At 35.4% G+C, this 27961-nt stretch overlaps 4 protein-coding genes across 6 annotated transcripts in view; 2 read left to right on the top strand and 2 right to left on the bottom strand.

Moving 5' to 3' along the window:
• Positions 1 to 10105, top strand: part of LOC101746844 (ethanolaminephosphotransferase 1) — a 31789-nt gene extending 21684 nt beyond the window's left edge. The window contains exons 7-10 of the mRNA XM_012690691.4: positions 877 to 1034; positions 1554 to 1734; positions 5517 to 5702; positions 6777 to 10105. Of these exons, the coding sequence (XP_012546145.1) occupies positions 877 to 1034; positions 1554 to 1734; positions 5517 to 5702; positions 6777 to 6839 (588 nt within the window). The 3' untranslated portion in view covers positions 6840 to 10105. The remainder of the gene's footprint in view (positions 1 to 876; positions 1035 to 1553; positions 1735 to 5516; positions 5703 to 6776) is intronic.
• A 1314-nt stretch (positions 10106 to 11419) lies between these two features.
• LOC101743454 (RNA polymerase II transcriptional coactivator) lies at positions 11420 to 13848 on the bottom strand. Of its 2 annotated transcripts, none has more exons than XM_038014626.2 (2): positions 13496 to 13848; positions 11420 to 11713 (listed from the first exon to the last, which is right to left on the bottom strand). In XM_038014626.2, the coding sequence occupies exons 1-2, from the start codon at positions 13577 to 13579 to the stop codon at positions 11456 to 11458; spliced, it is 342 nt and encodes a 113-aa protein (XP_037870554.1). In that variant the 5' UTR covers positions 13580 to 13848; the 3' UTR covers positions 11420 to 11455. The 2 variants fall into 2 exon arrangements, with proteins under 2 accessions (XP_037870554.1, XP_004926542.1); XM_004926485.3 differs by lacking the exon at positions 13496 to 13848 and adding an exon at positions 12190 to 12572.
• A 361-nt stretch (positions 13849 to 14209) lies between these two features.
• On the top strand, positions 14210 to 18163 carry LOC119629296 (uncharacterized). Its single transcript, XM_038014625.2, has 3 exons — positions 14210 to 14637; positions 14822 to 15892; positions 17242 to 18163. Exons 1-3 carry the CDS (start codon positions 14565 to 14567, stop codon positions 17409 to 17411), a joined length of 1314 nt encoding a protein of 437 aa, XP_037870553.2. The 5' UTR covers positions 14210 to 14564; the 3' UTR covers positions 17412 to 18163.
• Positions 15900 to 27313, bottom strand: LOC101743312 (protein cappuccino). Of its 2 annotated transcripts, XM_004926484.5 has the most exons (10): positions 26382 to 27313; positions 24576 to 24752; positions 21857 to 22032; positions 19942 to 21766; positions 19209 to 19597; positions 18909 to 19118; positions 18164 to 18304; positions 17891 to 18074; positions 16900 to 17242; positions 15900 to 16585 (listed from the first exon to the last, which is right to left on the bottom strand). In XM_004926484.5, the coding sequence occupies exons 1-10, from the start codon at positions 27229 to 27231 to the stop codon at positions 16477 to 16479; spliced, it is 4404 nt and encodes a 1467-aa protein (XP_004926541.2). In that variant the 5' UTR covers positions 27232 to 27313; the 3' UTR covers positions 15900 to 16476. The 2 variants fall into 2 exon arrangements, with proteins under 2 accessions (XP_004926541.2, XP_021203910.2); XM_021348235.3 differs by lacking the exons at positions 24576 to 24752; positions 26382 to 27313 and adding an exon at positions 23093 to 23661.
• Between the last annotated feature and the right edge of the window lie 648 nt (positions 27314 to 27961).

Here is a 27961-nt window from a genome sequence, read left to right as displayed (position 1 = left end):
GGTCGCGCTGCCGATCTGGTCGTAGATTCTGCGAAGCACTGCTCTTGCTGGGACTAGTGTTAGCAACGTTCTCACACTAGAGCCCAGTGTGCTTAACTACTCGCTCAGTTGCGCTGGCATAGCCCTCTAAGGCTACTAAGCTTAGGTAGCAAAAAAATATTAACAACATGTGAGACGGAAGGTCGTTCAATCATATATACTCGTACAATAAAAAAGTAAATCCTGAATATTCGATTAGAAAAAACATTAAAGTTACATATTATGTACGGTTTTTGTAGCTAAATCAAATTTCGATTTCCCGTTGAAAATTTATTTCGCCTTCGGTTTTGGCGCGAATTTTAAATGCCGAATGAAAAAGGTTTTTATTTAGAAAGTTTGATCCGATAAGTGACGATCTCCTCTTGTAACAAAGCTGCAAAAAAACAATCTTTGCATTGTACCTAGGTATTCATATGTATTCATAATAAAACATATGACACCGAGCGATGTCCCTTTAATACGAAAATTCACGATTATCGAAATTCGACCTTAATCTCTCGTTTTTTAGATTCATTTATGTATTTAATTTTCTTTATTGTTATCTATTATTACTAGTTTACTGGTGGTAGGACCTCTGGTGAATCCGCACGGGTAGGTACTACCACCCTGCCTATTTCTGCCGTGAAGCAGTAACGCGTTTCGGTGTGAAGGGTGGGGTAGCCGTAGTTAAAAGTGAGACCTTAGAACTCATGTCTCAAGGTGGGTGACGGCATTTACGTTGTAGATATCTATGCGCTCCAGTAACCATTTAACATCAGGTGGGCTGTGAGCTCGTCCACCCATCTAAGCAATAACAAAAAAATAAATAAATTGATAGTCGGATATTCCTTATGGTAGGGTTCGTGTGTACTGCTGCTGGTGACGTCGGCGACAGGGCCGGAGGCGTGGCACGTGCCGCTGCCCGGTGGCCTCACGCCCGGCATCGTGTTCGAGTTCGTGCTGTACTTCTCCGCAATTATCACCAGCCAAACGGTCATACTCTGGAATATCTACAAGTATATTCTGAATTTATTAATTTAGTGTTTTGTAAATTTGATGCTCGTCTGTGTGACTGTGAATGCCTTGGCCGCATATTGCCCGGCGTGCGCCATCTTGGTTGATTAAAAATTAGTTTAAGTAATAGTCATTAATAATAAGATTAGTTATTTGATTAAAGATTAAGATCTTTAACGAAATTAATTAAAGATCTTTAACGAAATTCTGTGTACTTACCATTACTGGTGGTAGGACCTCTTGTGAGTCTGCGCGGATAGATACCACCACCCTGCCCATTTTCTGCCGTTAAGAAGTAATGCGTTTCGGTTTGAAGGGTAGGGCAGCCGTTGTAACTATACTGAGATTTTAGAACTTATATCTCAAGGTGGGTGGCGCATTTACGTTGTAGATGTCTATGGGCTCCAGTAACCACTTAACACCAGGTGGGCTGTGAGATCGTCCACTCGTCTAAGCTATAAAAAATAAAGTGTACCTAAATCAAACATTGTCACGTACAATGTGCATCGTATTGATTCCAGATCGTACCGCGACGGAACCGGCAAGATGCGTTCGTTTACCGAAGCGATACGTCCTCTCGTACCTCTGGTCGCGTTCTTGGCGCTGAGCACGGCCTGGGCGGTCTACTCGCCGAACAACATCATCGAACTCGGGCCCAGACTGTTCTACGTGCTCACCGGGACTATATTCTCCAATATCAATGTTAGTGGAAAGATCATTACATCGTGCGAGTGAAATTGCTGAGTAGACGGATGGTCTAAATGTTATTCAGAACTTGTATTATTTATTTATTAATTAATTTATTTAAAAAAGTACTGCCACATCTCAAACACATTTATGGCCTGATATGCATGTGAAAATAATGGCGCACATAACATTGGCAATTCATTGGCTCAAAGATGGAATATAATAATAATTTTAAAAAAAAGAGAATACCTAATGAAAACATACTTTGAGGTTCAAATTTAACAAGTAAAACAGTAATAATTGTTGAAATATTAATATGAATGTCTAATAAATTATGTCATGTCATATCAAAAACAAAAAAAAAGAAGAAATGTAAATATAATTACAAGTAACAACAAGTAAGTTATAAAACAACAAATGATTAACGATTAAAGTATTATTTGCAAACATATCCTGAAATGTCGTTAGCGCTATTCAGGCATCCAATAAATCTGCCTTCTGTTATATGATAGCTTAAACGGTAGGCAACGGTTTGGCTCTGCCCCTGGCATTGCTGAAGATCATGGGCGATGGTAACCACTCACTATCAGGTGGGCCGTATGCTCGTCTGCCTACAAGGGCAATAACAGAAAAAAAACCTACAAATTACAGTCATCAAAATAAATATACATATGTACACAATTCGAAAATAAATATACGTTAATATTAATATGGAGGGTAGACATAAAAAAAATTACAAGTTGAGTAAATGTGGGGCTGTAAGAGGAGGATCATAACTCAAAAACCCACCAAAGCAGTGCTAGCGTAGCAAGTGGTATGAATGAAGCAGTTGTACCTGGAGTGAAGTATGCTGAGTTAACCGATTTAGGGTGGATTCGACCAAACTTAAATTTATACACGAGTAACTATACGAGGAATAACCTATTCCATGATTTTAATCTCGAGTAAATCCATAGTCGTTTTTCCACGTATACTTGCGCTAGGAATAACAATACGCGAATAGCAGAGTGAATGGTGAACAAAAATAAAATCCGGCAAATAAATGTTGTTGTTCAACGGCATAGTGTAAGAGCATACAATTCGTCAACTCGATTTTGCCGTATTTTAGTGTGAAAAAGTAGCTGTTTTGTAAGATATCCAGCTGTCAAACGTATTATTTTTATTTGTTGTTTGTTTGAGGGAATTGTCAAGTTTTGTCGTGTGGTTTTATCTTTTTTCGTTTAAACGTTGCAACAATTATACAATGGCAGACTATTAATAATAATTTAGTACATTGCATTGACTTGAAATTAAAACAGAATAAATATTTATGAAATGACAGAAATCAGATGTTGGACTGACTGACGCCATTACTTTATTCTAGGAATAGCTCCGTTATTCCGTGCGAAACGGCGGTATAGTAACAATTCCCGAATAGGCCCACTATTCTTAGAATTGTAGATGGTAAAACGTAAAATTGATTTACTCTCGATTAACTGACGAGTTATTCTAAGAATAAGATTTACTCTTGTTTGGTCGAATCGACCCTTAATACAATATTTTTGGCGCTATCTTTAAAATGACACCACTTGCTACGGTGGCGCCATCCTATTTCGACAAGTTTTTATACACAGAGTGTTTTCCTTGCCTCTACTCTCATTGTTAATACACGAAATTCTAGTTCGAAGTTGGCGCACTAACGCAGTCTGTTTTGATGTTTGTGCAAATGACCTGTCAAACTTCTGATATCCTACGGATATCAACTGATCAAATGTTAAATAATATTAAAAAATAGTCACCGCTACCCACAGGCAGTAAAAATCTGTTACTTCGTGAGATAATCCCTCCCATGTTTATTAATAAGTTGTGATCGCTTTCGTAATACATTGAATTTTATATTAAATAGTTCTAACTGAGCACCAGAAATATATCATATGCCATAGAAGAGTATCATATCTTATCATATCTTTGATGATTCATTCACCGTCCAAGCGGTTCGATTGTGGAATACTCTGCTGGATGCAGTGAGAAATGCTCAAACTATAAACTGTTTTAAAAGAATGATGAAGGAACACTACTTATCTGCTTAGTGCTGTTTGTTTGCATCATCATTTATTAATTCCATACCGTTGGTGTATTATGTGTATGCAAATATACGAGGGCGGCACTGAAAATTTCGGGAATTAACGAAGTGACACAACATTACTATTTAAAAATGTATTTATTGCTTTTCGAAGTATTCTCCGCGAAATTTGACACATTTTTCCATACGATGGAACCAATCATTGAAGCAAACATTCCATTCGGAAGTTGGGGTCTCCAAAATGGCCGTTTTGTAGGCGTGCACAGCTTCTTCAGGTGATGAAAATCTCTGTCCACGCAATTTATTCTTTATTTTAGGGAAAGTATAGAAATCATTAGGGCTTAGGTCGGGGCTGTACGGCGGATGGTCTAATAATTCTATGTTTTCTTGCTCTAAAAACTCTTTTGTTCTGTGCGCGGTGTGAGAACTCGCATTGTCGTGATGGAGGATGATGCGGCGGTTGCAGTTCTCTTTACGGAGTTCAGAAACGACCTGTGGCAAACAAATGCTAGCATACCATTCTGCATTAACCGTTCTTTGTCCCTCAAGAGGAATAGTCGTAACATGGCCGGTTTTGGAGATAAACGTGGCCACCATTTTTTTTGCAACACTCCGTGAACGAACAATTTTTGTTGGCTTTAACTTATTTTCAAACACCCAAACTCGTGACTGGTTTTTTGTTTCGGGTTCGTACGCGTATATCCAGGATTCGTCACCTGATACAATGTTGTATACAGCATTTGAGGATCCTGCGTGGAATCTTTCGAGAGTTCTGACGCACCAAGTAACGCGAGCTGCTTTTTGCTCTTCACAGAGCGAATGCGGTATACATCGGGAAAAAAACTTTTTTACACCTAATTGTTCATGCAAGATTATTTGTATTTGACTCATGCCAATGTCTAAAGTTGCCTGAATTTCGCGGTATGTCACATGTCGATCTTCCTCAATCAGCTTACGCACAGCATCAACGTTTTCTTAGGTGACTGCAGTTTTTGGACGACCTTGACGGGGATCATCACTGAGCTTGACACGTCCACGTTGAAACTCCGCAAACCAGCGATAAATTGTGGTTTTGGATGGGACTTCATCACCAAATGCAGAAATCATCCGGTCAACACACTGTTTTTGTGTTAAACCACTTCGAAAGTCATAATAAATCATCGCTCTTGAATTTTCTCGAGTCAATTCCATTTTCTCAACGACTAAACAAGTTTGACAAAACCTCGTGACAAGACCGAGAATCTTTTTTTAAATAAATAAATGGTTTTCGATTTTTAAAACCAAGGAGTTTTCAATTAAAAAGATTTTAATATGACAGGAACAGTGGAAATATTCCATTCCCGATACTTTTAGTGCAGCCTAGTATTAGTATGTATTGTATGTAAGTATGTATATTGGTATATATTTCATATTATATGTAAACGGTATATATTTTATTTATTGTATGTATATATTTTCTATAATATCTATAGTACACCGCAAAATACCTGCTATATTTTTTATTTTCCAGAATTTCTATAAATTAAACGGTTGTCTGGAACTTTTAGCGATAAGACCGCCTATTGTACAAATGTATCTGCTTTTTTGATTGTTTTTTGAATGTAAATTGTGTTTTGGTGTACAATAAAGTGTATTCTCTCTCATATTAAACTTGTTAATTAGACCTTACAGTTGGGGGGCGGTTGTTGACGTGTTGTCTACGGGTTCCAATGACCACGTCTTTGTTGATTTCTAGTGTCGCCTAATCGTGTCTCAGATGAGTGACACTCGTTGTGAGGCGCTGAACGAGCTGTTGGTTCCGTACGCGGTGGTGGTGGCGGTGGCGCTGTGCCGGCCCGTGTCCGCCTCCACCGAGCTCATGATGCTGGCCGGGCTGTGTGTCGCCAGCTCCCTCGCACACATATACTATGGCACTAAAGTGGTGAGTTTCTATTTATTGTATAAATCATTATTTTTTTTATTATTGAAAGATTACTGGTGGCCCAAAGGCCTTTCCAGTTTCACCAGGACAGGTGGGCGAGCAAAGGCTCAGCCAGGAGGGGTGGGATTTGCTAACAGCTGCCCGAGCGCCTCTGAAGGAGACCTAACAACTCAAGAGCAATTGCTTCGCGAATAAATCTACTACCGGATCGGAATCGCGACCCGCTGAGAAGATCCGGCGAGAAACTCAGCGGGCTGATGCATGGGTTAGGTTGCAGGTCGACCTCTTTGTCGAGTTCGACGAGTACGGTTACCGTGTATAAATCTCTAGGACCAGCTCACGGGAACCCATAGACTGGTGGCCTGGTTACTGGTGGTAGGACCTCTTGTGAGTCCGGGCGGATAGGCACCACCACCCTGCCTATTTCTGCCGTGAAACAGTAATGCGTTTCGGTTTGAAGCGTGGGGCAGCCGTTGTAACTATACTTGAGACCTTAGAACTTATATCTCAAGGTCGGTGGCGCATTTACGTTGTAGATGTCTATGGGCTCCAGTAACCACTTAACACCAGGTGGGCTGTGAGCCCGTCCACCCATCTAAGCAATAAAAAAAAACATCAGCAACATAAATACCGTCAATCACTTTGATTCGTAAGTTCTAAGTCTCAGTTTTACAGTACAACGGCTACCCCACCCTTCAAACCGAAATGCAGTACGTACTGCTTCACGGCAGAAATAAGCAGGGTGGTGGTATCACCTCAGCTCTTCTCTTCTCCCCTTCTTCCTCAGGAGGCGCCGGAGTCCGACATAACCCGGTCCGTTACCCCCCTCGACCGGGTATCCGTAAATGGATTCCTCAGAGTAAAAAAAAAAAAAAAAGCGTGGTGGTATCTATGTGTACGGACTCACGAGATACCTTACCATCAGTTTATAAAATTAAAGCATTTCGACTCAGAGAATGAAATTAAGAAACTTAACTTTATACCATAATAAAAATACAGAAAAAGATAAGAAATCATAGATAAGAAAAACGAAATTACAAGTTTATTTGTACTGAATTAATCAAAAATTTTCAGGTGCAAGAAATGTGCGAACATTTCAAAATCGAATGTTTCCATATCAAGCCAAAGATAAAGTAACTATTTTATTCCATTAGTTTTTAATCTATTGATCTGATCAACATATTATACCTCTATAAAATTGTGTGGTTGTATGTGTATTTAATGTTACATAGTTAATGTAGTGGTAGTGTCACTTGTGATGGTAAACGTTTAGAAATTTGAAATTTTGTAGGTGAATGTGCAAGTCTTATAGATATTATTACTATTGTTATGTGATATACGGACTCATAGTTAAGTTTATAATAATGAATACCTTAATAATTGGAAGGGCGAGCCCATTTTAGTCTTGTTTATAGTAGACCATTATAATTTTGGATTGACCTGGGAAGTGTCAAGACTTAGAAATTAACATTAAATTCAAAATTACAAATTGTAGGATTTTTTTGTCTACTAAACATTATTTTTATTATTAATTTTTCTGTGGGACTGATCTTTGTGGTCATAAAACTAGTGAAACTAGTCATTATCGATTTTATTTGCCTAATTATAAAATATATATATATATATATACATATTGTTTAATTTGCCATTAATTCTAGTATGTAGGACTCTTGTAGCCACCATCAGAATTTTGTCTGTTCATTTTTTGGTAAATGGTGTGCTTCAGATTAAATTTCACTAAACTGATTTTACTGTGCAGTGTGTGGAATCCTCTGTAATACGAATCTGAATTAAATTATTCATGTAACTAAAGATCCTCATCTCCTACTATTTTAGAAAATAATTATCGTGATCTTTAGTTCTAATATACACTGTTTTGTCCCCTGGTGTATTATATTTTTTCAATACCAAAAATCGCTTAAGCATTTACAAGAAAACTTATTTGATGTGGAATTGAATTAGTAGTTTTTGTTGCATGTTACCATTATATTATAAATAGTAAAATTGTACTCGAAAGGATTGTAATGAGTTGAACTTTTTCCGGAACCATTAATATTGGACATTGGTTAAACAATATGTCACATACTACAGTAAAATTATTGATCACTGTGAGAAATCAAAAACAAAAAATGAATTAAAAAAACTATCTGACATGTCATTTTGTTATGATAATATATTAGATTTCAATGTTTATTTTGTACTATTTTAGATATAGTTTATTATATGCTTTTGGTATATGAAATTGTGCATGCTGATTTAAAGAGCAAAACAGCACTCAATAGCATTGCATATATGGACCGTTTATTTTGAAAGTGGCGTAAGTCCATTTTCTTTTGTTACAGGCAAATCATATGAGGTCTGGCTATGCCACCTACCGCTGTCAATTGGGCATACACCACTTTCATAATCGATGATTATGCAATTTCATTTACCGACCGATTTTAAGTTGTTCAAAACATGGGATTTTTTTAAGAAATTAAACACGGACTAGTTACATAGTTATATATAAAAAAAATACATTAAATTAAGCATGAATTACGTGATTTTCTCAAAAATGATTAATTTTTCTCAAAATGAATCATTTTTCTCATTTTTCTCAAAAATGAACTTACAGCACTTTCAAAATAAACGGTCCATATATTGTTTGAATGCTCTACTCACCACTAGTGTAATAAGAACGTTATTCTGTTTCTTACACACATTATTTCTTTACATTGTCTTCAAAATGGAATCTCTTATTATTATTTCAATTTAATGTATAAATTGTATCGTTTTGATGCGAATTCTGAATATATAAATAAGAAATGATAATGTTAAAAAAGCATCACTTACACTAGCTACACAATGATGAATTTAAAATTATCCAAAATTCTAACAGGTTTTACTCAAATGTAACATTTAAAAGAATATCCAAAAATATTGGACTCATCGTAACAAAATATGCTACACGCGAATATGTGGTAGCAGATATTGCCAGAAATATCAGTGGCCTAATAAATGTACGTGTACTTATACAGGCATTATAACCATTTGGGACAAGCATTATACCCATGTTTGTAAAAATTTACGTAAGTACTCAATGTTCGCAATGTAATAAAAATAGCCTCAATGTAGGATTTTCTAATGTTTTTATGGGTCCTGGAAATACAAACGATAAAATAAGTACAGCCAGATTCCAAATAACTTTCACAAAGGTGATCGACTGGGAATCCAACCAGTGTGCTTAGTGCGAGTTTTTTTTATATTGCTTAGTTGGGTGGTCGAGCTCACAGCCCACCTGGTGTTAAGTGGTTACTGGAGCCCATAGACATCCACAACGTAAATGCGCCACCAGCCTTGAGATATGTTCTAAGGTCTCACGTATAGTTACAACGGCTGCCCCACCCTTCAAACCGAAACGCATTACTGCTTCACGGCAGAAATAGGCAGGGTGGTGGTACCTACACTTACTTACAAGAGGTCCTACCACCAGTAAGAACGTTCTTACGTCTTAACGTTCTCGATAGCGTAAAAGTTAGCTCATATTTGTATGGAATGGGATCGTTTGCGTACGTTTGCCGCTAGGGGCGCTGTTCCAACTGCATACAAAATTGGCTTCACTTTTACACTATAGAGAACGTCAAGAAACTCTCACTAAGCACACAGGTATCCCCCGTAGTGAGAATAACTAACCATTTGACCAAGGAGGCGGTGGAGTTAAATTTATAATTACTAATCATGGATATTTTGTGAATCTGCATACGTCACTACTTTCTTTAACATTGATACTATGAAATATTGATGTGAAGGCGATAAACGTCTTGTTCTATTACAAATTAAAAATTTTTGTTGGAAGTGAAACTTGAAAGCACTATACGTCACTAAACCAAATATATTAAGTGTAAAATTTATGCACTAAACTGTCAATGATTGAATATGGTCTCAGTGGATTATCTTATTGCCTCTAGTAGTAATTTACTGTTTGAAGTTGCTATCTTTTATTTAACAGTAAAAATAAGTGAGAAAAAAAAGGTCGCAAGCTATCAGTTTATTTTTTAAATCCAAATTTTTGTTCCTGTGCTCATACTAGACTGAGCGGAGGCCACGCAAAAGTTAACATTTCCAAATGAATGCTAATAGCAAATTTTCTTTTAATTTGAAATGGTAAATGTTCTACTCAAAAAAATGGTATTTTTTTAAATGTCATAATTCCATTTATTTTATTTTTCGTTTTTATTTAGTAGACTTTGTGGACTAGTGGACTTTGATTATATAGGTATATAATCAAAGCTAGTGAACTTTATTATTTTGGGGGTTAAATTATGTTATGGTGACTACATAAAGATTGTGTAGATGTTATTAAATTACGATCTTTCAAGTGGCAGAATGTTGTTTACTTTGCAATAAAGATTATTTATTTACAATTTGATCGTGTTTTATTCATCTTATATTGAGCAATAAAAAAAATACATAATGAGGAAAAAAATTCAAAACAAATAAGCAAATACAAAAGAGTGCAGTACAAAATTTAACTCAGTTATCTCTAGTACCTTTGGTCGGATCAGATAACTGCGCTCACTGGACTCTTGCAAATGCCCTGAGAAAAGCCGAAAACCGAAGCAAATGGTACAAAGAGGCACGAAGGGCTTTCAGCGACACGACCTTCAGCAATGAAGTATTCGAATAAGAAGAAGATATCTAGTAGACACCGTACTCAGCGGCCATTACTCAACTCATTAAACGTAAACGTATGTAAACGCAGAGTTCGTATAAATTTCGCCCACTGAGTTCCTCGCCGGATCTTTTCAGTGGGTCGCGTTTCCGATCCGGTGGTAGATTCTGCGAAGCACGGCTCTTGCTAGGATTCGTGTTAGCAACATCATCAGGTTTGAGCCCCGTGAGCTCACCCAATAGCCCGGTGACGCCGATACGGTCTCACTAAACTATCAGCTTTGGTTGGAAAAAAGTATAAATTTCTCCAGTGTCATGGTGCAATAAATTAAATTAGATTATTATTAAGTTGAATTTGGTGGCAATTAATCGCCTTAAGAAATGAAACCTCTATTTTTTAAAGCGTCCTCGAACCGCAACTTTTTTTCCTGCGTTTGTCAACAGATATAATTTTTTTAGCAATTGGCAAATGTTTAGTAAATACAAAAAAATCCACAATTACATTAAAATATTAATAATACAAAAGAGAAAATGCATTAGACAGATGAATATTGAAGTCGTTGTGACCTAAAGGATAAGGACGCCTGGTGCCGCCCGGTATCGATCGTTGCAACTGCGCTGGTGTTTGAATCACGCAGGCCAGTATATTTTTTTCTAATAAATACGCACCTAAAACATGTTCACGAATAACTACCATAGTAAAGAAGCAACAATTGTGTAATGAAAATCGAACTCGCAATACATAATTTTACTCTGCATGATCACTAGTAATAGTCTCTAGTCTTCCAATTTCTGGCATGGAACAGCAATGCGGTTCGGTTTGACGGGTGTGGTAGCAATTATACAATAAAATTGACACTTAGTGCAATGTTTTAAGGTTCATGGGGATTTACATTATTGACGTTTTTGTGTTACCATAACCAGTTAACACAAGGTAGGCTGTAAACTCTTCTTCTACCCATCTAAGCTATTCTAAGCAATATAAATAAAAGAAACATTTGGTGTTAAAAATTATGGTCGACTTTTGACCTCCGCACAAACAGCAGCAGAAATAAAAACAAGGTTAATATTATAATCAATGCATTTATTAACAAAAAAAACAATTAACACATGGAACTAACAGTCTCATTAACCTCTTCACCTACTGATAACAATTTTCTCCATTGTTCTGGAGTGAGACTTATCCCTTTTTTACCTGGTAAAAGTTCACCATTCTTTTCATAAAATTCTCTTATGTCTACATATACTTTTCCTTTGAATTCTCGGACTTTCAGTAATTTCTTGCCCTGTAACACCCATGTTGGCTCTTTATCATTAGTCCTGTCTGCCATTTTTGCCTTTTTTTCAGCAGGAGGGTTCCTCTGGGAGCAAAAATTTTACATTGATGAAAAGTGAGTAATTTTATAATAAATAAAACTATAATCTGAAATAAATAAAATCTATAATTAAATACAAATAGTCAACTTAGTAGGCTTTTTTATTGGTCCAACATGTACATGTGCATGAACGTACAACACACATCATGTTGCTATTGTGTCTCTCGTAGACCTCAGCAATGTCAGGGGCATAGTCAAGACCCTTTAATATGGATATTACATTATTTAGTAGATGTCTATACACAGACAGGCATACTTTTGCATAGTTTTCTGATTCTCATGATTTTCTGCTGATGGGTGGCATATCACTGAGATCCCAACTCTTCCAAAGAGTTCTTCATGTAACCAACTAAATTAGTGAATAGCCCAGTGGTCAATGGAAGCAGTACATGAGCAGTTTATTTTAGGTTTATTAGGTGTCATTTTTATTTGTTCAAAAGATGGGGTATAATTGGTTTTACCTCTAAACCTTGGCAGGGCATAGTATCTATGTATTCCTAATTCACTAAGTCCCTCAAAAACTCTGGATTTAATACTTAAAAATCGTAGGATTTTTTCAGTATTGTACCAACAAGTCTTTGCAGCAAACAAAACCACTAAATAATATCAGTTACTTTACCAAAAGACAAGTTCTTATTTTTGGAGGTAATATTTTTTAAGTTATTTTTCCAGTGCTAAAGGTAGGTAGGTAATTAGTGATCAGATATTGACAAAAAAATGTTGAGAATATAGGGTTTCAAAATGAAGTACCCAAGGAATTACTTAAAGATTTGGAGAGAATGAAGACGCCGACAATTTAATTAATAGTAATATATATGTAATTTTGAAGTGAAACTTTATTTCGATGCACATTATCAATCTTATATTAGAGATGGCGTTAACGGTTGAATTTATTTATCTGTTAACTGGTAATTGATAAAAAAAATTACCGATATTTTTATTGGTTGAAAATACCGGTAAATCTTTTCGTTGAAAAATTAATTTTGCTAATGTTAAACTTGAATGGTACTAGCACTTTTCGAAATGATCCCATATTTCTGCATTGCGTTTCGGCATTTTAAATTAGATATACAATTTAAAAATCCACAACAACAAAGTAAGCAAAGTCTCAAACACACAAAAACAAAGTCAAAACACACAAACACAAAGTACAAATCTCTTAAAATACAAAAACACAACTTTACCAAAATAATAGAAAAGATGCACTGAGCCACCAAAATGTCAAGTACCAAACAAAATATTACGTTTAAAAAATCAACCAATCACGTCATCTTCGCGTTCGGTAAAAATATCGTTTCATTTCAATTTTTTAACGAAAAAAATTATCATTAACTGTAAAATACACCAACTTAAATATTGTGCTTTATTTTGAGGGGTATAGAGCATACAATGAAATCATAAAATTCAATATTTTTTACATGATAAGTTGAAGACATCTGCAAGGCGAAAATGAATCTTACGTGTTGAAATAAAGTTGAAACTTGCATAAATATAATTTCCAATAATTGCCTATGCCACTACACGCAGTGTGTTTGGTAAACGGTATTTTTAACCGTTTTGGGTAATTTTATTTATCGAATAGAAGTGTTAATTTTTTTTACCGGTAAATTTATTGGTTATTGGTTATATTAGCCACCTCTATCTTATATATGACAAAAAGCCACAACACCGGCAACCTATCTTTACGCATGTTTTTTTATTTTTTGTCATCCACGTAGACAAAAAATACTGCCGTTCTTTAATAAAGATAGAATTAAAGTTACTTACATCTTCAGGGCCGTCATCACTGTCACTACTAGAACTATCGTTTTTCTTGTTCTTAGGTTTTTCTTCTCTCTTTTGTTTAGGCATTATTGAAAATTGCAAACGATTGAATTCTGTATAGGATATAACCTAACTAAACTTAACCGGCAGTACCACAAGGTAGAATTAATATGTTTAAGGAAAAAAAAAAATTTTTCTATTATTATTTAAAGGAAAATTTCAAAAAACAAAAGGAAGGTAGAAGTAATTTTTAAACTTTATTAAATGTTTGCCTTAAAACGCCGTTAATGATAGGTATGTATTTTTTAAATGGATTTTAGGACCTGGTAACTGAGACCTTTCGGTCATGTCTTATTTTAATTTATATTCTTATTTTTATGAAATAAATTGAGTGAAATGAACATGATTAATTTGAGGCATTTATCAACTGGGATGAAATTAAATGAAATGGGATGAAATATAATCTCAATAAAATGGTGATCATTTAGGATTCCGAGAAGTTACGTCCAGCGGCTTTATTTAATTTTCTTACATTTGTGCACTTTCACAGATACTAAACAGTTAATAAACCACCGTAATTACACATTTAAATCTGAAGAATCACTAAATAGACAAAATAAAACAAATCACACAACTTCACTCCTCGCGCTCCCGCCAAAAAGGGCCTGATACCGTACCTACTTTTGTACCATAGACAACACGATTAAGATTTGAAATTGACATTTCTTGTCACTTGATACTTGATCACGCAAAGGGATATTTCATTATTCTTTACATCCTTTTTTTTTGTACACAACAAACAAACACTGAAGCCAATGAAGCCATATCTGTAGCGAAATGATTGAAATGAAGCCGCAAGTTGTTGTGTAAACTCTCAATAAAGCAGTGCGAATTTAATAAGAGTTCAATTTTTTTTTTAACAGAAGCCATGTGATTTAGTTACATTTACCCACGTTGTGCTTACTTTCATTAACGCTAAACTGCCAATAAGCTACTAGAAACATTATGTACTGAGGTAATTTGTGGTTGAATTATTGGGTATATTAAAAAGAAAACGAGGTTTGACATCAAGATGATAGAACCGTGGAATGATGCTAATCTTCAACCACCACCGGTTAATACATGCTCAAGTGAAACTAGTGCAGGTAAATATATTTTTTATTAGTTTCCAGAACATAATTTTTAGTGTCAGATGGACAGGTTGATTATGAAAGTGGAACGTCAAATTCGATTTGATGGTTTACTTGTGGAATTCCTCAACAGAAACCCCTATTAATTAACGAAAGCACTTACTGTTATTTTTTATTGAAACATCTAATTTATTTGCAGATGTCAAAGATTTACGGCATATCTGCAATAATATTATATTGATATTGTCCAGACAGTCACCATTACATAGAGAAGGGGCGGTTTTCTCTAGACTTGTGTATAAATATGACAAGAAGTTTCGACACGATATCGGCTACAGATACTTTAAAAAAGTCAACATTGGACTGAAGAGGTACTTGGCAATTAAACTATTAAAAGACATAGAAAATTTTGTTGGTATTCTTCCAGAAAAAAACAATGATTATTTACCTACTCGACAAATGCTAGAATATATTTTGGTTAGGTTAATGACATTCTCTAAGATTATGGTGAGAATATGTATATGTACAAAGCAGGCAGCAATATTTTATTTGAATAGAGTAAAGAATGGAGAAAGTTACTGGATGTCTTTAACGCCATATGCATTGTTGAGCAGAATTTGGTCATTAAGTTTGGTTCTTACTAAACATGCTGTTAGATGGTACAACTCTTTACACCAGTATGTAAACCAGTTACAAATAAAAGGTTTGAATTTCTTACCTGAAAATTACACATTACCTGACAATTTAGAATTATGGCTCAATATGAAAAATTTAGATTGCTTTGGAAGATTTGAATGGTCTCAAAAACATGGTGTTGAGATTGACTTATCGTTAGATGATGACAATGATATTGGTATATTTGAGAATTTACTTGGTCATGTAAATAAACTCTGTGAAGATAATCAAGAAATAGATTTAGGATTAACTGTAAATGAAAAGAGAGATACTCAGCAATTAGATATAGGTGAAACCAAAATTGATCATGGTGAGGCAGTTTCTAGAGATACTTTCAACATGTTACTCAATTGCCAAACTAAAAAACAAGCTATAGTTTGTAAGCATGATATTAATGGTATAAAAGATACACCAACATTGGAAACTTTTTTACACAAAGAAGAAATATACAGAAATGAAAATAATGCAATGTCTTTAACAAACCATTTGAGTTTTATGCAATGGGAATCATTGAAAAGGGCATTAAACAATTTGCGTAATACATCAGGAAACAAGAACATTGAAAAGAAAATAAAAAATATCTGGAAAGAAAAATGTGAGGATTGTTTATATTAATGAATAAAATTTTATTGAATTTAAAAAAATTTTTTACTAACTATATTTACAAAAACAGTAAATACAGCACCATTTTTATATAAAAAAAATATCTATGGATATTAGACAGCATGTTCAGGTACAATTTTTATATGCTTTTATTATTACTATTGAAGTCTGCCTAATTTGGAATGCATGAAGGACAAGGCTTATTTATAGCTTATTTAGTTCTTTGTCAAATCTTATAACATTATATTTTTAATTTTTATTATTTATAAGAACACTATTGAAATGTTTTCGTGGCCTGTAAAACAAGTATTTATAGAAAACTCATACTTATGTATAATCAAAGTTTGTAATAAGAATGCTGAACTTTGTCACATTAAATAATTTAATATACAGTAAAGTTGATAGTGAAATATATATTTAAATGTATTGCGTAAATGCTAAGTTTGACATAATATTCCTTTTTTTCAGACAGCTGAATGAGGGTAATGTTTTACGTTTTATTTTATACTTTTAGTAACAATTGATAAATTTATATGAGCTAAAGCGGTTTTTAATATTTTAAATATTGTTTAAAAGCTATTTTCGAGAACTGGAGAGTTTTTGCAGTCTAGCTTTGAGTCCACCTTCTTTAATGGGCTGTGTTAGAGATTTCCTCTCATCCTGTAACTTTCTGGTTTCTTTTAATCTGAAAAATTAACATTTCACATAAACTCTATCTTCAAACACAATTTCTTTACAAAGACTGGTATAGTTATGCTCTTATTACCAATGACGATCTACCATTGCTAGTCGTTAATATGCGAGCCTGGCCTCCCATAATTGTCTTTAATACTACAGCAGAACCATTAAGCAACTGCTGTATGAATGAATACATTTGATATCACTATCTCAAGATGAACATCAGCACGGATCGGCACTTTTTATTTTAACCTTGAACATTCATGCTGAATTGGGAACTGTTTAGACTATCAAACTGCACATCCAACAAATACCACCTACCTTTCTTTTATAGCAAGCTGTTCTTCTTTCTTAAATATATCCTTGAAATCACTACAGAACGACGTCCAAAGAGAGAAAAACTCCTTCGGTTCGCATTCCTCTATTTTACCGCACTTTGATGAATATTGATAGAATTTTACTGTTGCAATAAATTTATTGCGACACTCCTCTAAATTTTCGTTTTCAGTCTTAAGTTTCTCTTCAGCAGCATTTAGGAATGTGGTCATTTTGTCTTTGAACACTTCTAGATTACCCTTACTCATATTCCCAGGGGGTTCTTCGTTGCTTGTATTTCGTGATTGAGCATCTGATTCTATTACCTTTTTCGTTTTTTCTTTGCAGGCTGTTGGAAAGAAAAAAAAACTTATAGATGGCCAAATAATATCATTCTCCAAACCCTCCTAATCTTTTCTGTTGCTACTGCAAGGACTGTTTTTATTATGACTGGCAGTTCAGGTGGATATCACTGTTCAGACACGGTGATTCCACAGATATGTCTGTATGTATATTAAATGAGTTTAATGTAATTTTAATAAACCTTCACATATTTCGTTCTTATCATAGTTTCACTTCCTAGTATCGATTTAAACACCATTTAACCAACATACACAACGCGTTACATGAGGTAATACAGGCGTGATATATGAAGAAAACTGTTACTATGTGCTTTATCAATCAATCATTTTAGTGGTGGTAGGAACTCTTGTGAGTCCGCGCGGGTAGGTACCACCACCCTGCCTATTTCTGCCGTGAAGCAGTAACGCGTTTCGGTTTGAAGGGCGGGGCAGCCGTTGTAACTATACTTGAGACCTTAGAACTTATATCTCAAGATGGGTAGAGCACTTATGTCGTAAATGTTTATGGGCTCCAGTAACCACTTAACACCAGGTGGGCTGTGAGCTCGTCCACCTATCTAAGTAATAAAAATAAAAAAAACGTTTTCATAATATTCTCGGATGTTTTAAATCGAACTAGTTATTAATCTACAAACCGTCAAGTTGTTTTCCTAAATTAGTTAAATTCGAAGCGACATCGGCAAAGTCGATGGCAGCGGCTCGGGTGACGTCACCGGGTTCCGGCACCGGCAGCACGCAGGTGGCCGACAACGCGCCGCCCGTACAACGCATGTACGTGCGAACTATGAAGTGCAATAACGTCACGTTCGATTGCTTCGACTAAAAAACACAAAAACAAAGTTTTTAGTATAGCAACACTAAAACAAAAATATCAATTTGAGTTATTTAATTCAAAAATATTTAATTACCTTGACATCTTTTAGTTTGGCAAGTATTTCTAGGCCGAATCCATCGGCTTGGCCCCGTTGTCCGTTACCCCCGTTCATGTAGTTTCCCAGAGTTAAAATAATTGCAAACAATTTCTTCAGAGATTCACTAGTCATGAGAAACTGAAATAAGGATACATTAATTTGCCTCAAGCACTGGATATGAATAAAGAACTGGATTACAATTTTAATAAAGTCAGTCAGTACCATCAAATAATAGTGGTGTACTTGGGTAAGAACAAAAAAATAGAGTATCCTGATGCCATGCGGAGCACATTGGAATGGACCTAAGTGACATAGCAACTCAATATTCCGGGAAAACGCAACGAGTTTTATTAATTTTGAATTACAAATGTTCCGCGGGTGAAACCGGGGAACACGTCTAGTCACATTTGAAAATAACGGACGATTTGAGTTTTCTGAAAATAATACAGTACTGTAATTTCGCTACCTGATTTATCTACGATTTTTTAAAATTAGTTTCGCTTATTATACCTTTTTCCCCCCCACCTAATCGTTGATAGCCAGCCTAAGGGGCTATTCCAACTTCGCGCGGACCGGCACGTGAGCTCACGGGCTCAACCTGAGAGAATTGCTTACACTAGCCGTAGCAAGAGCAGTGCTTTGCTGAATCTACTACCGGATCGGAAACGCGACCCACTGAGAAGATCTGGCGAGAGACTCAGTGGGTATAAGATACCAATAATTGACTTGTATTTAGATATACCTCACATGTATGTTTCAAGTTGTCTAATTTGTGCATGGTTGTGTTTATGGCATCCTCAAAATCAGTTTGAAACATAAAACACGATATTCTTTCAGCAAAATTCGGTATACCGGACAAATCGTGCAAAAACGCCTCTGGGCGATCCAGTGGTATGTCCGGCTTGCATTTTAGATGTTCCTTTATCATTGCAAGTTCTTCTTCACTGGCCCGCTGCAATACATAGCATATTTAATTTTAATGATTTAGCCTATATAACAATTAAGATAATAAATAATATATTACATTACAAAGATTAATTACCAGTTCATAAATTTGCTGTAATGCTTCTAAACTAACAACGGATGTATCAAAATTGTAAACTGCATTTTCAATCTCTGAAAATTCTACATGCAAGCTCTGGGCAAGTATTCCGACATTTTGCGATCTCTTACTATCCAAAATCTTCACTGGTTGAATTTTCGTTTTGACTTCCACTTTCTTTTTGGTAGGGGCTTTTATAACTTGACGCGAGAATAGATCAGTAAACTCGTCAATATTATCTAAACTAGTTTCTTCAATTTCTAACCATAGTGGTTTCAATATAGAATCTAATTCTCCATGACATGTTGGAATACTGGGTTGAGCTAAAATACGTGTCCAATATAAAGGTTTCATTGGGGCAGCAGGTTTCACTGGGGTTTTTCGAAGTGCTGAAAAATGTTTTTAATTAAAACAAATGTATACTGTAATATGTGGTTCATAATAATTTAATATATGTATTAGACATAATCAATAATAATTTAAATTATATTTTAAACAACATTTTTGGGGGCAACAGATTGTTAAGAAATGTGAAGAAGTAATTTGTTCGATTTGAAGGGTAGTAGAGACATTCACATTTTAGTTTCTATAAACTCTAGTAACCATTTAATTCTTGACGGAAAGAGAAACCTAAAAACTACATGAAAAAAACAAAATAAGTTTTAAGTTTTAAATAAGAAAGTTTTGTCAAAAGATTAATTTAATCAATTGGTAAGATGTAAGATTCACTAACTTGATCGTTGTGTAGTCCAACCACCTACAGGAGGTGCTGGAAATGGTGCTGGTCCTGTCGGCGGTGGTGGAGGGGGACCAGGCCCCAATCCTGGCATACCTGGAGGAGGGGGTGCACCTGGCATTGCAGGTGGCATAGGGGTTATGCCTGGCATAGGTGGAGGAGGTGGACCCATCCCTTGCATTGGCGGTGGAGGTGGTCCCATACCTGGCATAGGTGGAGGGGGCGGACCCATACCAGGCATTGGCGGTGGAGGTGGTCCCATACCTGGCATAGGTGGAGGGGGCGGACCCATACTAGGCATTGGCGGTGGAGGTGGTCCTATACCTGGCATAGGTGGAGGGGGAGGACCCATACTAGGCATTGGCGGTGGAGGTGGTCCCATATCTGGCATAGGTGGAGGGGGCGGACCCATACCAGGCATTGGCGGCGGAGGTGGTCCTATACCTGGCATATGTGGAGGGGGCGGACCAATACCAGGCATTGGGGGTTGTGGTGGTCCCATATCTTGCATAGGTGGAGGAGGTGGTCTCATATCAGTCATTAGCGATGATGAAGGTTCCATGCCTGGCATGGGTGGTGGCAGAGGTGGACCCATAACAGATATTGAAGATGTAGGTTGGTTTAGATCACTTTTGTTTACATCTGATGCAATGTCTACATATGTTCCTGGCATGGGAGGTGGGGGCGGTGGCCTCCCGGGCATAGGAGGTGGTGAATGAAGAGGAAGATCTAACTTGATTTCTGGTACAGGTTGGGTTATACTTTGTTGAACTTTTACATCACTTGGAAAAACAAAAACATCATCTTGAATTGATGAAGATTCAACTTCTACAGTTGGAGATTTGCTTGTTGAAATGTTTTCATTTGAACATACTGGAGATTTTTCTTTATTTCTATCTAAATCTTTTGATATGTCAGCTTGCAATAATTCAGATGGTAGTTGGTTAGCCTCAGATGACGGCATTTGTTTACCAATGCTGACATATAATTCTTGTACATTTGAATCCAGTTTTTCTATAATATCTTTATTATAATTTTTTTTTGTTTCACAATATGTACTAGTAGTATCTGTAATCTTGGTAGATGAACATGTGCTAACAAAAGATGTATTTGACTCTTTATCAAAATTTTGCTCAGTTTTACTATCCTTCTCAATGTCATTTTTGGGATCTTGGTTTTGAATCTCTTCTTTTTCTTGTCTATTTTCATTTATACTGTCTTTCTTCAATGTTTTTTCACAATCCCTACTTTTATTTAGCTTACAGTAATTTTCTATTTTTTCAGATCTTTTGTCTAATTTATTTACAGAGTCTTTAATGCTCATATCTAAACTACTTAATTCTATTGATCTATGATCTTTTATATGTTCTTTGAGTTGATCATTTTCAGGAAAATTTATCACAGGTTTACTAAGCAACTTATGTTCATTACCAAATAGTGTTTGCACTTCCTTATTTATCAAATCATTTCGATTTTTAACTAAACTGTATCCAGGTACATTGTCAAAGCTTTTTTCCAAGTTTTTATTAAGTGTGTCAATTTCTGAATGAATTTTATATCTTTCCAATTGATTTTCAAGTTCTTGTAGTTTTCGTTTTAAGTCAGCAATTATAATTTTTGCTTCACCAATATCACTAATATCTTCACTGTTATTTTGATTAAAAAACCTGTTGTCCACATTGGCCCCGTTCGTGACATTTTCTTGATTCACTATTCGATTACTGTCTTTATCTGGGGGCCATGCTGAACTTTGCAATCTGCCAGGTGTTACTGGCTGTGAAGGTGGTACCTCCATATGGGCCCAATAGTACATTAGATTAGGCTGAAATTCATAATAATCATGAGTCATTAAAATTAATAATTGTTATCATTATGTTAACTAAATACAAATAGCAGAGAATGTGACCTTTACCTTAAATAGATTTTCGGTGGGGGCATCTTTATCTGAGATTTGTCTGAGTACACCAGCTGCTAGAAGATGCGTACAATATTGTATTCCAAGATTTTTTAAATCTTGTGGGTTTAACACAGTTTTGAGATGTTTGTTTTCTGATATCGACGACATAAACCAATTTAGAAGCATTTGCCCTGGAAGCGTATATAAAAACTAAAAATTAACTTTTAAGTAATTTGCAAACATTGTATTTAAACTAAGCTATGTAGGTATGTAACTCATGAAATAAATTAAATCCCAAATTACGGTACAGAATGAATAATGTTAATTTAAGTTGCCGATTGTCAATTGTCAAAGTCATTTAATCGTTTGATGATTGTTTATTTTGTTAGACTAGCAAAAGGAATTTATTCCATACAATTAAGTATTTTTATTTAAGGCTGAAATCAAATCTCTAGACGAAAATTATATAGATATTTGTAAATCACTATACTATATATGCACTTATTTCCGTTGAAAGCATTTTAACAGTCGAAGCCTTAGTAAGCTTTAAAGTGTGGTGCATCCTCACGATAAGTGCCGTATCAAGATTGACTATCTCTGTGCCAGGCTCTTAACATAGCTAGAGAACGAAAGCGTCTTATATGTTGATAAAAACTTTTGGTAACAAATCGTACTTCAACACAACTGGAGAACGCTATTTAATTAAAACATTTATAGTATGGTGCCTAAGCTTGGCTAGGAACCTATCAAGACATATCTCAGTTTTTGTATGTATACCTTTTTAAATTAAATAAAAACCTTTTTAAACTCATTTTAAAATACGATGTAGTTAGGTATATGTTTTAACATTCTGGCGCTATAAAAATATGTTTTTTTTTTCATATCACTATCGCTTTATCATTATTACCCAAAAATGACCACCAATCAGTAGCACTTCAAGAAGAAATGTAGTATAATTAAAGTATAACCTCACTTTTACAAACCTGACAAACTGAGAGCATGTTTATCTTTGCTCATAGATCGCCAAATTGACCACAACTATTAGTGACGTTATGAGACTATATTAACTATGATTTAACACCAGTTTGATCTAAATACGTGTTTCCTCTCAAAAAAGACCCTTTGAGGCTGTCTCCTTTTACGACTGTGAACTTGAGAAAACTACCATGACACGTAAATTCGAATAGGTGTAAAAAAGTTCATTTCGATTTAGTTTTGGATAATAATTTTATATAGGATAATTCCGCTTACCACGTTCTAATTTTATTGGCGTAACTCGATTAGACTGTTGCAAAACAAATACATATAAACGTTCATTTTTCATCCAAAGTTTTGTTTTCAACAGTGCCATTCGTAAATCACATCTCATTTCAGTATTATATCCATTATTATTAATATTTAATATCACAGACTGAAACCATTCTAAAGTCCGCTCAAAATTAACCTTTATCCTTTGTAACGGTACACATTTTACCAGCGCCAGTTGGTTTTGTTTGCTTTTTTTTATTAAACACTTGTCTAACGACAGCCTCCATAATGATTTGGGAGATTTCTTTTTGGTTTTCGTAAAAACATCTTCAGTGTGTACACCTAATATCGTCACTATGTCTTGAACGCCTTTCTTCGTCGTCCGGAACTTATTGACAAATTCGACATAATTAATTTGTGCCACCGATGAACTAGTAAAATTGACGCGGCTCGTTGAAATTTGCATGACCAAATTATTACTTGGTTTCCAATTTTAGAAGACACTGTTTAGTCACGTATGCATCGTCGCTACTAATGAGCCCTATCTTTACAAGAACAATGATTACACTGATAAGAATGAGGGGCTATTTATTAATAAAAGATAAGGATTCATGTTCATTCACCTGTTAGAGTCTTGACGCAAAAAATGCATTTTTTATGATTAGTTAGTTAGAAACAATAACTAAATAAACTCTTAAGTTCTTTGGCTTAACTAAATTTTCAACAATAGGTACATATTGTTAAATTTCGTGATTATTATAAGAAATGTTAAAAAATATAAAATAATTTTATTACCTATCCTAAATAAATATTGATTAAAGAGAAGTATGAAGAATTTGAATATTAACGCAGTTCTCATTCGCTTGTCCGACTGAATTTTAAATACGAAGGTATATAAACGTCCAACAATCGTTATAACCATGTGACTTTTATTGTACTGAGCTTAGGGTTGATTCCGGAGAAGTAGGTTAGTATTTTATACTTAGGTATGTACACTAGCACTTGCCTTTGGTATACTATAGGTATACTATAGGTATGTTTACCTAACATTTCTTTGAGTAAAATACAAACATAGGTTATAGCTATTTTATGAAGGACATCGATAACATTTTAAAACTTATTTTTACTCAGAAGTTTTCAATTATAGGTAACCACAAAATACTTTATTAGCACAGTTTTCCTTATTTCTGACGAGGATCAATCCCTAGTTCTAGTTTTAAGGGGTAGTCTGTATTTGTTACTCAATGTCGCTGCAGCAATATTCATTATACGTGGATTTAATAAGAGCTTATTAGAAACAGTATCATGAGCTCATCTAGCAATCGATACCAGGAACAAATTAGAATGTCATTAGACATTTTCATTTAGAATGTCATTAGACATTTTAATTTAAATTCAGCTCTTGCTCAGTAACATCGTATTTTCAACGTTGCTTACATAAATACATTGATAAAAATTAAATTTTTGCTCTTTAATCTAAAATTACCTTCAAATTTCTCGTAAAGCCTGAAATCCAGTTTGTCCGGAACGAATTTTGGTCGTACTATTTTGTTTTCCGAGTGTTTCTCAAGGGTCAAGGAGGCAACCTTCCGGAGCACGTTCGACTCTGGCAGGACTGGAACGTCACTGACGCTCGCGGGCCGCTTCTCTTTTTCAGAAATAGCTAGAAACAGGGATATGTAACACACAAATTTAATAGGAAATAAAATGGGAAATCAATCAATGAAATCAAAGTAAACTAAATATGAATTATTAATAATAAAATTAAGGATTAGTCAAAAACTACTGGTCAGATTTTGATAAAATTTGAATAGGACTGAAAAAATGAGAAGCAACGGAATGCTAATAATAATCATTAAAATCGTTCTCCTAGAAAAAGTTCTAAGGTAAAAAAATATTAAGTCAACTTGAGAACCTCCTCCTATTTTTTCTCGGTTAAAATGTTATTGATGCATTATTAAAGCGATAAATCTGAAAGTAATTCCGAATCTAAGTAAGCTTATGTATATATCTATAATCAAAAAGTATGTACACAACGTTTGTACGCTGCTAGCATTGTTATTTACAAACATTTTCTTATTTCTCATTCAACTTTCATAACACAACTTGATCTCATTGTTTCTTTGCCGTACGGTAGGGGTAAAAATAAGACTTTTAAAAAAGATCTTTAAAGAATAGTAATAGATTTCAAAATTGCTTGGTGATGCCCTTCACTTTCAATGCATTCAAGATCATCAAAACAGGTTACTTGGAATTGGAAAGAATTTTATTAAACAAAACTAGCGACCCGACCTCGCTTCGCTTCGGGGATTAAAATTTATCATTGATTTTAATGAATTTTCTTTTATATAAATCTGAAATTTGCAGCACGCATTCTGTCAATGTTATGTCAAACGCCAAAAGGTTCCATTACAAAATTTAATATGGTGGCTAAGTTTTCCTAAATTAATTCTTTTCTAATTTTCCGCGAATTTTTTTTTTTTTTTCATAAAAACCTTCTGACTATAATAAACACAACAAAAAAATAATTATCCAATTTTGTTGTCGGCGTTCTGAAGTTATGCGCGTACATACATTACGCAGATTCATTTTTATATATACAGATAAGTATAAGGCGGGAATAACTATGTAGTGTGTTGATATGCCGGTAGATGATTTAAATGCGTTTGTACTTGTTGACGAAAACGATAACAGTATCTGTAATTTTTTATCAGTTTGAAAACGTTGCGAGAAATATCAGAAACTGTACTTATCAACGATCTCAAAATGATTAGAATAGTAGACAGCTCTACCCATGGGAAACTACACTATAAAGGTTTTTACAATTGTTTCATCGTGTGTAACTTTCTATTAAAATTAAACAATATGAATTTATATATTTAACACCGTACTACTGTAGTAATGTAAAAAAAACTACTATATTACTAAAAAAAATAGTGTTTGTTTTCATGGAATCTTACTCATCAACCTAATTCGGATGTGTGAGAATTATAATTAGAAAACGTAGTACGGTAAAAGAAGCGTCATACCATTCACAGTCGGTTAATAACAGTGAAGATTTATAAAAGTCTCCAAACAAATCAGTATACCTAACTGTGAACATGCCGTGGATAATAGTTGCATAATTGTGAACATGCCATGGTTAATAAGTTCTCTAACTGTTTTTGTTGTAACCGAACTTGATCACGTTTACACCAATGATTTATTTAAGAACTATATTACCATTGTTTGTTAGTGGTGCACAGGTTGCGTTTTGGATTAACTACAAAAATATAATTATATAAACACTGACCATGGTCAAGTAACGCAAGCGACGGGTCACAAGCCACCGGAGGTAGTTCCACTTTTCTATGTTTCGACAGCGTAAATGATGTTTGTGTGTGACAAGCCTTTAGTCTGTTGTCGCGGAAGTCGTGGTTGCACTCGTGAGGGTCACGTACTGCGTTTTCGATGCGGTTCCCGGAGAATATTCCACCCATGTTTCTGTCATTATCGGCCCTGTCAGTAACGTCGTCGAATGTGTCAAGCTTGTCTTCTTTTTCTGCGTGATCGGTAGGAAGCAGGGAGGCGGCGTCGTCGTGCGGCATGTCTATGACTCGCGGTGTTGAGGTCGCGACGGGCGCCGCTCGCGCATCTGTCGGGGAGGGTGTGAGGGTTCGCAGGTGCTCGTCGAGTGCGCTGTCACTCTCGGCGGAATAATAACACTGATTTAGTTCGACGGCGAGCGGCGTGAGCGGGTCCGTGAACACTGACTCTGATGCGGAGTCGCCAGCGGGCGAGCAAGCAGGCGGCGCGGCGGGTGGCTGGTCGCGGGTCGGTGACCGCGGCTCCGCGCACGGCTCGCACCTGGTCACCGTTACCTCTGACTGCTCGTTCGACTCGCCCCCTTCCCGCTCCAATATTTTGAACACGCACTCGAACATATCGTTATCTGACGCATCGGCCGGCTCGTGGTTATCTGAATCCGGCGTTTTATCATAGCACCTGTCGATCGCATCTCGTTTCGCATCACTTTTCTTTCTGCCGTGCTTTTTGCTGTCCCGACCGGGCGATTTCCTATTGAGGTTTCTTATAAAATGTTTACCTTTAGCGGGTGATTTTCCCGTCTTTATTTGTTTTTCGTTAGCTTGTGTATTTCCCATTTTGGGAATACTGTTCGGAAAATAGGAAGAAAATCTTGTTTCACTTAAAACTGAGCCAAAAAGTGAACTCTAAAACATACAACCTTCACGATCATTTAATAGTATCTGTAGTATTTTCAGTTCGTACCCATTGACGGACATGCGCATTACGCGCAATGAAAAATCAATAAATAAAGCTGTTTACATCTTTAACAATAATTACCTACACTATGAATTAATGTTATTAGAATTTTTACTTTTTACTAAACCGTCTCTAAATATATTTAAGAACTAAGAAAATAACTTTAAGAGGTTTTTGAAAAACCTTGAGGGAATTGATAAAGGTTGCCGTGAAAAGGTTCGAAACTGAAACTAATCATAGAAAGACATTATCTACCGCTAGATGGCATTCGGCATTTGTTTTTCTAACCCTCTTGTCATCAAATAAATAATTTACGTTTTTTTATTGCCATTGTAGGCAGACGCGCATACCGCCCATCTGATGATGAGAGGTTACCGCCGCTCGTGGATGTCAGTAATACTAGAGGTAGAGCCTAGCCGCTGCCTACCGCAGGTGAAACAATATATCTTGTGAAACAATATATTATTTCATGATTAAAGTTCCTTGATAAAATTTTATCATTTTTACCACAGTAAAATTTGTTTAGCCAATTAGAAAACTAGGTAAAAACGACTTTACAAATTGGAATAATCATCTTTCATAGTCTATATTTTGGCAGCGAAGCAATCG

The sequence above is a fragment of the Bombyx mori genome, chromosome 12 (assembly GCF_030269925.1).
Source record: "Bombyx mori chromosome 12, ASM3026992v2".
NCBI lineage: Eukaryota > Metazoa > Arthropoda > Insecta > Lepidoptera > Bombycidae > Bombyx > Bombyx mori.
The sequence above is the reverse complement of the archived record's forward strand: the minus strand, read 5'-3'. Positions and strand labels throughout refer to the sequence as shown.